Genomic DNA, 13,354 nt, shown 5'->3' with positions numbered 1-13,354 from the left:
TGTGAGCTGCTAGGGAAATCGGTGAATGATTGGCATTTCCGATTGAAAGCATCATTCGAGTAAATCGAAATAGAGGACAAAATCAAGTTTGTGAAAACATGTTTACGAGATCGTGTGAATTATCGTACCACTAATCCCTTAGTATCGAATTCGTGAGACATCGTGTTTAAAAGACTAGCACACACAAAAGCAGATTTCTGCTGTCTCTGCATTGTCAACACTGTCATGGCACTTTTGGGCAACCTTTTTATCGTAAATTGTTGATCAGGATATTTCGGCGCCGACTTTCAAAAGCGGAATGATAACCACCTTGAATGAGGGTCTCCAGTGCAAACCCAAATGCTACTGTGAAATGTTTAATCCTACAATTTTAACCACTGTTCGACATTCAGTAAAACCAGGTTTCAGAAATAGGCTTAGCCTCAGCCATCACACAGGAAGCAGTTGATGTTTATTGCAACTCTAGTTTATAGCAAAATCATTTTCCAAATCTCGGTGTGTTAATCCTGCACAGAAAGTAACAGCAAAATGTCAATAATGACCATATGAACATCCTGCATAAGTGATAGAATGAAATATTATGATCACACCAGCTCAGGACACGCCGCTCATCATTTTCGTACTAGAGTATTTAGAGCCATTGTCTTGATGTGCATTATCCTAATATCCTCCTCTTTTTCCAAAAGGGGGAAAAGTAAATAACATGATACCCTTTTTGCTTGATCATGACGATTTTTACGCAACTGGCTAATTTACCGAAATTGATTAGAACTGAAGGAAGAGGATAGACGACGACCAGATAATAAAACCCATCACTCATTCTCCAACGCCTTGTTTTCTTGCTTTAGTCGCCTCCTCTTTCCCTTTCTAAGCTCTGCTACTTGCGTATTGTGATACCGGATTGCGCAGTGACTGCGTCCAACCGACGGGTCTTTCTCAGCTGTCTTCTAGATATAGTGCATAAGTCATAAGAACAAGGGCCTCGTCTAGCTTTGGCTTGCAAAGTACTTTAGCCTGTCATCTCGTCCACCTCATAAGATGTCATCGTCACTGTCGCCACTGCACTCGCCTATATTGTCTGCAGACAAGTACTATTAGAGTGGTCGAGTTTTTATTCTAAATAAAGCACAGTGAGAAAAAGGAGTTAAGAAAGGCATTAGGCTACCCTTTTGTGCCAAAATTGCATCTCCTTTCTATCAATGTGCTTAAAGTCTTGCTGCTTTTGTTTCTACTTTCAGTTGGCTTGACCTTTAAAGACCTCCCTATAACGAAATGTACCTTCACGTAAGTTGGCACGAATTAGTGAAATTCATTTTTCATTAGGCCGAATTTTATTGTAGTACAAAATTATTTCACGATAAACAAACGGAACCCATGGAGATTTGTGTCAATGATTTATTGTGTTATGATTGCATCAAAACTTAATTTCTCCACCAGTGCTGCATTAGTGGATGATTGTCATTCTTTCGCAACTTCATGCAGAATTATGCAATAAATGAGTTGAATGCCTGAGGTAGTCGAGCCGGATTCATAATCACTTAGTCATACGAAATGAATTGGCAAGGCCCTAAGACAGATACCTTGCTGAATTTTGCCTTTTAAGCAAAACAGAATCACCTAAGCTATTCTGTGCAATGGAACTCACTACTTAAAAAGGTAGTTGGGTTGAAATATTTCATTCAAATATTATAAGGCTAAAGTACTTATTTGCCAAACTGTCTTTTTACATTCTACCACTATAGTAAGTTATTTAATTTACGCTAAAACATTAAGGGGAACTATAATGCCGAGAATATTATTTTTAACCCCCGAAACCAAGTATAATGCACATAATTGCTTTTTTTATAGGTCCTGTTATTTAGTCTCTTAAGCCTAGAGCATCTAGTGCAGTTCTTTTGGGATTGGGCTTAAGTTTTTCCCATAACCTATTTAATCATAAATTGTTAAGGCATTGTGAGAATTCAAGCAGACTAGCAAACATTGTGATTTCGAGGTAGATCCATTTACTTCTGCTTTCTCAACATAGAAATGCATCTAGAATTGTCAGAAAATAGCCCGAGCTATGTCTATTACCCTTATTTCCATGTTGACGAGGAAAACTGTGGAGGTGATCGTGTGCAGCCACTAAAAAGGTATCACTTCCGCATCTGAAGAGTTGCTAGCTTTAAATCCTCAAAATCTGATACAAGGATTGTGAAGCGTTTCCAAAACCTTCTCAAAAGAATGGGTGAAAATTGACGGTCTCTGCCTCAATGCTGTGTTCTGAGTAGCTCTCGCCTCCCACTTTACCTTCCAGATATGGATATACGGGAAATCAATAATCAGGTAAATCTGGCAAATCAGAATTAGGCTAAACAGAACTGAAAATTAATTGTGCCTTAGTCAATTTCCGATTTCCTACGGATTGTTAGTAAGATCAAGCGTCCGTTTTTCGTTGAGTTCAGTAGGTAAGTTTGCCTTCTACCTTCTGCGTTACAGGTTTTCTTGGGTTATCTGTGGCAATCTTTCTTATGTTGTTTACCACTTTGTAATTTTTTTGCCAGTCTTTTTACGGACCTGGTTCTGACTCTTTGAAATAAATGCATCTCTCAACGGCAGCTAGTAACTTTTCTTATAATCCAGCTCTGAGCCAAAAGTGTCTTTTAATAGAAAATGGGCAGCGATCAAGGTTGGGATATAAGTACTTGAACAAAGCACTACAGATGTGGCATAGTGAAGGGCGCCAGGGTGGTGTTTGGCAAGTTGAGGCCGGGGGGGCGGTTTAATTCACGCAGTGAGTCCCGGCCCAGCTAAACAAACCGCCAGAGCCAAGTGCAGATGTAACAGAGTAAGACAGGTCTGGCTATCCTCTAAGACGTTATTTGTGTTAGCTTTTTTGTAAGGACCACATTAATTTTATTATTCACAATTGCTAAGCCTTAGGCTTAAGGTGATGAAACTTCACAGGGGATAATGACATTTAAGAATTTTATATGGTCTGTTCTGTAATTCTGTAAAAATGCCTACTAAAAAGTAGGCTACTTTATAAACAAGACCTAGGTAGGGGAAGAGGAAGTAAATGCTGTTTTCGTATATCAAGTGTACATCCTTTTAACCAAACAAATTCAAGAGTTGTAATTATTTAGAGAAGGTTTTTGGATTGTATGGGTTAAAACTTGTTCTTGTAAAAACTAATTTTCGCCAAAATTTGTCATAAATAACTGGAACATCACCGGATCAGTAGATCAATAATATTACAGAATAATTCCATGTTAATAGTGATTGTTTACGAATTTTAAGGGGCATTATAATGCGCACTAATTGCGTCGAGTTCATTTGCCCTCTATGGATACCTTAGTCAGGCAGCTTGAAATTAAGCTACTTCTTAGTCGATTGTCATCCTGTTTGATGATTTTCAGTACTTTATAAGGTATTTTTAAGTTTGTCCGGCTTGAAGTTTTACCTTAAAAGCAAAAAACGCACTTTATGTCTCACATGGTACCCAGGCTTCATTCAAATTCTGCCATAATTCATTAGCCTAAGTACAAGATTATCTTGTAGTTTTCATTTTGATTCAGAGTTGATTTTCACGTCATGAGTTAGGCAGGTAAGATAACATTTAGGACATCCACACTGACAGACACAGCTCGTATCGGGAAATGGACTGGAATGACAAAAATCCCTGTCGTTTCGTTAACTGAAGTGTGCACCCTAGGACACCACATACTCTGCGCGTAAACTACTAAACCATTCAATTTCGTTGGCATCCAGTGGCTATTCTGGGTATTGTAACCAAAACCTGACAGTCCCTTCATTTTCCTTCCATGAGAATAAATGTATTAATCCGACATTCACACATCTTTTCGACAAAAAATACCGTTTCATTATTTATAAAAGTTTTGGAAGCACTATCGTCTAAAAGCTATAACAAGTAGGTTTAAAACATGCGACATTTCCCTCTTCGAAAGTATTTTACCGTTTACATAAGTGTGGTAATTTAGTCGGAAATTCAGAAACGCATTGTCGGCATGTGATCCATTAACCTCGATCCTGAGTACAAAAACAGTTTTTTTACTAGGACAAGAGGATTTACCATTAATCGCCGAAACGCCCCACTCACCGAAGTAAACCTAGGGTTTTGCAATCGTGACTTGCTCAAAAAATAAAGAGCTTAGGCGTTGACTAGCCTAACTGGCAGCATCCATTCTTTCCTACTTTTTTGTTGTGTTTTTCCATAAATTTGCTAGTTTATGAAGATGATCATTTTTGTGTGCACATGACGGATATCCCAACAAAGGATGCATGAAGGGCAACAACCTCTTCCATTTGCCACATGACGCTCCACACCCATTGCTTGTGTCCCCTTGCACGTGGATATTGGTAACAGAGAGAAAAGTTTTTGCGGAAAAGTGTGAAACTGCTTAATTTGATTGCTGTTGCACTAACCCATCCTTCACATGAGGCTAAGCAGTCAGCAAGAAAACATAAACTCAAGACTGAAAGATGTGGAACAATGTCAGGTTACTTCCTAATTTTGATTAAGCTAGAATTCAAATCGTGAAGGGAAGTAATTTCACAGCTGCCGACTATAATAGTTGTGGAGGAACAGTGTACAGATTTTCTGACAACTCGGAGTGGGCTCTAGGCCTATCCATTCTAGGAGACGCGTTGAAATTTTGGTAATGATATTTAGCACAATAAATACACGGCACTAGAGCACGTTAATACTAGCCTGTTTAACTATTAGTTTAGCCAAAAGAGGCAGATTTAAACGCTTAGGTGTATTTACTAACTGTTTCGTTCTAGTATTTATTAGAGTGTTTGCGCGCTTGGAGCTTGAAGCTTTCTTCGGCTTTTTCCCACAAAAAAAAACCTGTCAGGCGTTATCAAACTATGCTGAAAAGGTAATAAAACTTGGCTCAATATCCACCAGTACCTGTCACAGTTGCGTGCACCTCCCAGCAGAGTAAACAGTACTTCCTTAAATTAATAAAAATTTCGAAGTGAATTAAACGAGTCAAGTAGATCGCATCACTAATGCAGAATGAGAACTAAGATCGAGCTTCTTTGGCTATGGATCGACAATCTGCATTGACTGCATGCAGTAGCAGGTCAATTTATGTCAAAATAAATCATAATCATAATGCTTAAATTGCTCGTTTTAATTATCGACTTTAATAACCGGCCACTTGGGACTCCACTGATTGTACCCTCGCCTGGGCGGGCCCGGTCCCTGGGCCATAGCAGTAGCCCCCAGCCCTTCTGTATGCCGACAGTACACATCCGGTCCGGATACTCTGCCTCCTACAGTCTTTAGGGAAGTCCCAAGTCACAAGACAAACATCCCAGAATGCAACAAATTTACATGCCTTAGAATAACCGTATAACACAATATTATAAAGCCTTCAGGGCAAACCGACCACAAAGTCCAGAGGTTACGTTGTTCCATTTAAGACAGTGCTGGTCAAATGTAAAAAAGTAAAATTGCCTTCTGATCAAGAACTCTTAAATATAATCGCTGCTCTAAATTAAACCACTCTGCTTGTGATTTAGGATTTAGTATATTCATTTTTTTGATTTCGATAAACTGTCAAAATTGGGTTAGAAAACTGGGGTGTCACGCATATGTGACACTGGTCGCAAATTTATTAAGTGTAACTTCCAGCTCGAATTCATGCAACTCTTTATAAAAACGAGTCCATTATTGTTAATTGTATCGACAGTAAGGTATAATAGGACAAAATCTTTAAGTAACACTGGATGAAAGACGCTTGGTTCATAAGTCTCCTTTTGTTAGCCATTGTCGAACTTCGCCGATTCAGTTTTATTTTGAATGTCATAATTGGAGTTCAGAATATTCAAGCTATTTTTATTTTATGAAAGGGAATAACTGTGATCACATATCGCTCGCGCATTGCAGTCATCAGCGTCACATTCAAAATTAAATTACCGTGATTGTAATTCTGGTAACCCATGCATTAAATTTAAGACACAACACCTTCACCTAAGCGCAGTTCTGCACAGCACACCCCGATTTTGTTTTGTCATCATCACTGAGGTAACTGACCAATCTCCACCACCTTCGTAGAAAGCTTCCGCTCTCGGTGAGCAAAGATGAGTTGCCTCTCTAGTGTGATTTGCCGGCTGATCAAAAGAAACACCTACTTGTCCAGTCAATCTGTCAATCGCGTTACGTTGATTGTTCATACGCAGTCAATAGGAGAACACATATTTCTCCTCGGAATTTTGTGCCAAGCGTCAGGGATTCAAGTAGGATGGTGGTTAGAGAATAGCGCAATTCTAATTGTCAAGCGCCGAGCAACCTTCGAGGCCTTAGCACAAGGATCGAGGTTTGGAACTGCATACACGAACACAGGACGAAGGAGACAGACTAGCCTTGTGTGTCTTCACTCCCGCCGTAGTAGTGCGCACTTACAAACGTGCATATAAACACAGTGGTTTCTGTCCATCACGGAGAGGACGCTTTCTTTCCTTGGCACTGTGTGACCCCTTCCTTCAATGTCCTTTGTTAAAAGGACGTTGAGGGAAGAGGTGTGTACTACCGTGTAGTAAAGTGCTTTTCAGTCACCCACTTCCTAAACTTTTGGTGTGATAAGGCTCCAAAGTGCATGATATCCTTCCCTTGAATAGCGAATAAGCTAATTTACTGTTTACTGTCGGAATTTATGGCTCTGAAAAGCGAAAACGAGGATTCAACGAAAAGGAACCGCCAACGGCTGAAACTTATTTCTGATAAATGCCATATAAATCGAAATTAGGGAGAACAACTTGATTAAAGTAAAAATTCAAACCAAGCTGCCAACTCCTTTTTAGACTCTTTGAGAAACCAGTGTTCTCTTTCTACCGCCAATCCTCAAGATGATGATGTGGAACTCGTAAATGATTACATCTGGGGAAAAATAGCGTGCGAACACAAGGAATTTAATGTGCTAACTTTGTCTATAGGGAGAGAAAGGTAGTAAGAGGTGCCTTAAGTGTGATACTACATTCCAGAAATTTTGTAAAATTCTTTGTAGTGCAGTAAGGACTATGTGGGATCAGAAATAGCCTTTGTATGACAGACATTTCGAATATGTTGGGCTATGTTTTTTGTAAAACACCTAGTTTATTCCTGTTCCTTACTGAAAACTTGTTAATGGGCATGCATAAAGTAATCCGTCAACACAGAGAATGCTTCGCTTGTTGGGTCCAGGTATCAAAAGCTCTAGTTCGGATCCTGCAAGAGGGTTCTGTAAGCTAATTGATCAATAATTTTTATCCAAGTTGGTTGTCTAGACGGGAGAAGTGAATTTAAGGGTAGTATTTGTAAGTTTCACTTTTAGTAACTAAGCCATTTTGGACATTTCCCTATCACTTCGCATGGGCTAGCGCGCGGATGTTTTCACCTCCCTCGGCGCCCACGCGACCCCGTTCAAAAGACGGGGGTGGCTGGCTAATAACCTGCACGGGACGACGCAAATGCGCCGTGGCCACTTTATCAGCAATAGCTTACCAACTCAAAAAAACAGAGAGTTTCACCTTTCTGCAAATCACCCAACGCACCTAATTTGGCGTTGCATATGTCAGACTACGAGAACTTGCGGCGGTTCGGCATCACCTCGTGTGATGTATCTTATTCTCGTCACGCTCCGTTTAACACAGTACTTCATAATTTTGGTTTTAGCTCGATTTTGCCCCTCTGAGTCATACACATTGTTGTCTAAATGGCAAATACGGTGCTTTTTTTCAACTTTTTTCCCAAGATTTAGGCTAGTAAGGAGGTTCAATCTTCGATAGCTGCGACCATTCAGCACTTGACTGTCTCTACATCCGTACAGAACCTGTTGAACATTTCGCAGCAATTCCACAAAATGGAAGTAATATTTCCTGTCAGCTTACACCAGATCACCACCCGATTTGCTGCTAATGTAATATTGTTGCCGAGAAAATGACCTATTTTAGTGGCTGTACAAAAGCAAAATAGAGGCAAATCCTCAGTCCTGTCTGCTGATATCTTCCGGGTTCGTGATTTGAAAGGTACACAGGACATAGCCTAAAGAAACTTGCAGACTTTAAAACCATTAAAAATTATTTTCTAAGCTGGCATAATTGCCTAACTTATTAGTCATCTAGTAATTACTATGCAGGTATATTAACCGCTTTTTGAAAAACAAGTGAGTTTTCAGCGCAGATAGAGCACAGACAGAACAGCCTACGCAAAAATGAGCCATATAACACTTAAAACTCACACCCATTTCCTTCATAATTGTTTGTCGCACTAAATAATGGTGTTTGAATTCGCAGAGGCTATGGTACTTCTACTTTGGGCTTCGCTCTTCTATCTTTTCAGTCTTTTCAGTGGTAATATGATTTTTTGCTTTACAGTTTAAAAGATGGCAACAAAAGCTCCGGTATTTAGACCGAAAAGCTGATTTAAAAGCATTAGGTTTCATCCATATGTCTGTCATTCTCTAATTTAACCAAACGGTGTTTCGCACATCCTATGCCCTCAGTTTGCTTCACTTTTCCTTGTACTTATAAACGGTGTAGTATTAAGATTTGATAAGATCCTTTTGATGGATGAGCCATAAAATGGTGGGAGAGCATTCGACTTGTAATTGACCTCGGTAAAATTATCGATATAAAATGGCTGTGGATTTGATTAAAACTATTACAGATGCGAGCATTATGAGAGTCTTAGAATAAGTAACTTTCTCCTTAAGATCCATCTGAGGAGACTGCACGGTACGTTTCACTGGGGTGAGCGCCACCTTTCAGTTTGAGCTCTCGACTCAATACGGTTCTCCTCCATCCCTTTTGTGGAAACATTGGGCTATAGCGATAATTTACTCCCTTAATGGTACCTCACACATGATTAATGCACACCCAATTGATTGTCTTGAAGCACACTTTCCTCCATTCACACTGCTTACCACTTCCTATGGTGCGAGAATGTGAGGCGGGGTGAATGATTAGTGTAAGGAAGCACACCGTTGCAGCGTGGCTTCCGACGATTCCAATCGACTTTTGGGATGACAGCGCCATTGCATCACTTTGAGTGTATGTGAGTGAGTGAGTGATAGCACCACGGCTCCATGGCAGCGGTGAGTCCTGCGCTTGTGGGAATGTTTAGTAATGCTGACGAATGCGTGAGTACCTTAATCTCTCTTCATGTGGAAGCGACTAAGTCTCTACCTCGACTGACTGATTGACTAGCTGACTTGTAGTGTGGTAAAGTTAAGCCATTGCTAAATCGCTTTTTTGCTCTGAAAACTCATTGAATTTGCCTCGAGTTCAAATTATAAAGGGGATGGAGAGGGGGATAAACCAAACGCCGGAACTGCTGGTTTCGGGAGTAATATTAATCTAGTTTTCACACTTTTATATGTCATTTGGGATAATAAAGTTTCTTCGGACTGTTGGACAACTTATAACGTGGATTTTTATTATGGAGGTTGATGGACGTAAACTTATTTAAAAGTAAAATTTTCTCAATATTATTTTGTGGGTAGTACGATAAAATCGCAGAGGTACAAGATAGGTGAATTTTGCACTTTATTTTTCACCGATGCTACTATTTTAAATGGGTTTTTCCTTATTTCATGCACGGTTTCAAAAAGCCGATATGACAAAAACAATGCTAACTTAATTTGAATCTTTTGAGAGCCGCTCATTACTAAAGAATTATAAATTTACATAAAGCTTGTCTTTAAGTAAGAAGGATCAGTATCTTGATGGTTCCGGTTCCGCCAATCCTCCTCATACCCCTTTTTTGCTGAGAAAAATGTGTGTGTATGAATTTGTGGCCCTAGAAAGTGATTCATACCTGCCTCTGACACATTACCCCGAGAAGAGTTTTTTGTAAGCTCTTTTCAGCAAAATGCTATTATATTTGACCACCCTTAAAACGATATTCCTCGACGTTCGTGTCAAATGCCTTCCGGTACACCACCCTTTCATTATGACATTCTGATAATGATTTTAAATTTTCACAATAACACGACTTCCTTCACTTACATGGAGGTTACATAACTAATCATGCCGCAAAGTTAATCAGTAATCCGCTAGGATTTCTCAAAACTGTGGACAGCTACTTTTGTTAAATGCAGCAAGTGTAGAGAAGTGATGGTCGTTGGATTTTATGGCACATTTAGCAACTGAGCATGAAGTCAACCATTTGAGATTAGTGTGGTTATTGTTGGTGTTTCCATATTCTTAACCGTTTCACGAAGATTTTCATAACGCCGCACTGTGCTGCAAATTTGGATGACAATGAGAGTTGCACACTTTGAGTGTAATCGACAGATTATTGCAAATCTCACACATAAAATGAATCATTTCTCTTCAATTCCGAAAGGAAACAAAAGAGAATGCAACAATGAGTGGGCAACTCGTGTGTAACTCCCGCAAATATTAGTCAAAAGTTTTCTTTTTCATGTTGAGATCTAAGGCACCGTGAAGGATTCCAAGCTCCCCACTGCCTGTGGGTCCTGCGAAATATAATCAGGCAGCTAGTGGCAGCAGTGGATATCAAAATGCCTAAAAATATTTGTACGCCACATGGAAATTTTCAAAAACCTACAACAAAGCACGTAGGCAGGTAAAAGTAAACTTTAGGTTTAAGGACAAATTATTCCTCCAGGGCCAAATGTCTCAACAATGCTTAATAGAGATCTGACATCATAAGTAGACAATATGTCTAAATTTTTACACGTATCTAAACATTTACGCAATTCCAGTACAAATTATTGTTACCTTACAAGATTCTGCTTTACGCTAGTCAAGGGCAGTTAAGAATTTTAATTAAGCAAACTTGGCTCTTGGTGATCCCCATCTGATACAGTAGTTTTGGTTTTTACTTATTAACTCGGCCGTTGTTAAAAAGAGGATAAGGAAGCATCCAAATTAATGCTTCCCCTTCTGGATGGATAAAACTAAATTGCCATTTTCGTTTAATTAAACGAACTTTAACAACGAGAATTTAAAAGAGAGTTGGGGTCTCTTTCCATCGGGAAGGCGACAAGTTCACTCCTAGAAGTGCAGCTCACCGACCAATGCTACCCAATAGTGGTAGAATAATTGAAATTGTCAAATAAGACCAAATGTTTTTGAGGAAAAACTGTAAGAATCAGCAGTTTGGTGCAATCGTTGTACTGATCCAAGGCCATGCCAAGGTGGTGCGACTCCTGCGTCTGTCGGTCCAAGCAAGCGACACTGTCACCCCATTACCATACAGGAGACAGGTTGACCTCACTAGTCACATTTCTTCACTAGTCTTATTCCCACAACCCCTTGGTGAAAATAGCAATTACCAGCGCCATAAGATTTGGCGACTTCTTTCGTTTAACCGCGCGGCTGCAAACGCCGTGTACGCAGGTGCAAAGAGGTTAGCAGTCTTCAGGAAGGTCTGTAAAATTACGCAATCTGAACTGCAAAGTGACTCTGTTCACCCTTATACACGCATAAAACTACCGTAGGTGCGTTTAATTTATGTGCCATCTTGACAGTTTAAAATCTATCATTGAAAATGTCTTACTTGAAAACCTCTTTAAAGTTAATGCTTCGTTCAGTTCTCTACACACGGACCGCTTTTATTGTTCTCGTGAATAAGGATGAAAGGGTCCTATTTCCACTCGGATATATGTTCAAAGGAATTATGTTGATCCCAGAGAAAATTGTTAACGACTAAATTGTAGACAAAATTGGAAAGGAAGTACCTTGTAGCGAATAGAGATGGCACTGGCACAAGTTGGAAATCTTCAATTCACGCTCAGTAAGGGCACACACGCTTGGAATCTCTCTAGCCATGTGATGCCATCTTCCATCTACGGCTCCATCCAGGGCAGTTTTTGTTGCACCCTCTAACCAATGGAACTTAAGCCAAGTGCTGGCGCGACCACACTTTGAGAAAACATATTCGTAGTTGGAAAATGGCAGAATTTTTATGGGATTCCCATTGTGCAAATGATAACTGCAAATCATATGCTGATCTGATTAGAAAGTTGCCCGCTTATCATTTTAGACGATTAAGCTAACTACAGTTCTACCCTTAAGGTCTTCAAATCAGTGATATTCATGAGGGAATGGTTTTGTAAATAATCTTAAACAATTCAATCCGAAAGGTTGTGTAAATCCGTAATGCAAAATCGAAAGGACTTCGGAAAGGGACTTGGATGAATATTGTTTATGCGATATATATACACTAAATTTTAAATTTTATCAAAGTAACTGAAAATAACAAATGTGGGAGTAAAAAAGGATGAAAAATGAATACAAAAGCTATAAAGGAGTAATTTCATGTCTCTGAGTAATAAATGCCCGCTTGAGAAGAGTTGCAGACGCAGAGGAGTCACATAATGAACTGGTAGGTGTCTGGGTAGCCTTCAATTCGCCTTAATATATTCCGGGAGTAATAAGATCTAATTGTAAGAGAGGGAAGAAACACCACCATTACGATGAGGAGCTGATGGAATCATGATATGAAGGTAGGCAAGGCTTGAAAAAGGTGCTCACCTCAAAGAGCGTTTGAAGTGATCGGCATTCATCCTTGGTCGCTTTTTAATCTGGCCCCAGAGGTTTGCCAAAGCATTGACATTTGTCAATTTGAAGGTGACATTCTCCTTCGAGATCCATTCAATTAGGCTCGGATTGCACTGATTATTACTCAGACACATGAGGAGAAACTGCCACAAAACTGGTGTGTTCCGATTTTTCAGGTGCATTTCTATAGAAGGCAGGAACATATTATATAGCATACAGGATAAAAGGCCGCAATTAAAATAGGAGAAAGTTATGGGAACTCACCATTAATGCTTGAGTTTTCGCGCAGTAGGTTGTAGAGATGTAGATCCTCAATCTTCTCTGCATCCTCGTCAGTGCGGTCATCGTTGCCATAGCTGCTATCGCTGCTGTTACTGCTGTTGCTGTTAGAGTCACTATCATGGTAGTTGGAGGCACGTTTGATAGAAAGGTCTAGAGGCTGATCTAGAGTCTCTTCCAAATAAGCTCCAGGAGGCAGGCTGTTGAGGAACATGAAGAGACTCTCCGTAAGAACTGAAAGGGCGAAAGGAGAAAAATAAAGTCGTGCAAACCATGCCAGTACCCACGTTGCATGACAAGGCGTGATAAAACGGAGTATGGGTGAGTGTGACTATGCGTGTGTGTGAAAGCAGGTAGGCAACAAGCAAGAGATCTCACCGTTGGTGTTGTCACAATACATTTCAAAGGCTGTCATAGCGTGAGGAGCTCTCGCCTTATATACGCCCTCAGCCATCCTTCGCGGAGGCGGCACAGCTCGGCCCTATTTATAAATCACAGGTTTTTAGATTTTTTAAGGGGTGTGTGTGTGTGCGTGTGTGTGTTAGCATAGCAGAGG

General features: G+C 40.0%; 2 protein-coding genes across 2 annotated transcripts; one reads left to right on the top strand and one right to left on the bottom strand. All coding sequences in view use genetic code 11, as the record gives it.

Moving 5' to 3' along the window:
* Positions 1-7,054: 7,054 nt before the first annotated feature.
* EGR_00396 (hypothetical protein) lies at positions 7,055-11,589 on the top strand (the record flags this gene model as incomplete). The annotated part of the gene is made up of 5 exons (XM_024489645.1): positions 7,055-7,150; positions 7,664-7,752; positions 9,682-9,840; positions 10,430-10,579; positions 11,487-11,589. 5 exons carry the CDS (start codon positions 7,055-7,057, stop codon positions 11,587-11,589), a joined length of 597 nt encoding a protein of 198 aa, XP_024356323.1.
* Positions 11,590-12,328: 739 nt separating this feature from the next.
* On the bottom strand, positions 12,329-13,252 carry EGR_00395 (Ecdysone-induced protein 74EF; the record flags this gene model as incomplete). Its single annotated transcript, XM_024489644.1, has 4 exons — positions 12,329-12,398; positions 12,493-12,703; positions 12,784-13,032; positions 13,177-13,252. The coding sequence occupies 4 exons, from the start codon at positions 13,250-13,252 to the stop codon at positions 12,329-12,331; spliced, it is 606 nt and encodes a 201-aa protein (XP_024356322.1).
* Between the last annotated feature and the right edge of the window lie 102 nt (positions 13,253-13,354).

Source organism: Echinococcus granulosus, assembly GCF_000524195.1.
Source record: "Echinococcus granulosus chromosome Unknown EG_S00001, whole genome shotgun sequence".
In the NCBI taxonomy this organism is placed as follows: Eukaryota; Metazoa; Platyhelminthes; class Cestoda; order Cyclophyllidea; family Taeniidae; genus Echinococcus; species Echinococcus granulosus.
This window is presented reverse-complemented; position numbering and strand designations above follow the sequence as displayed.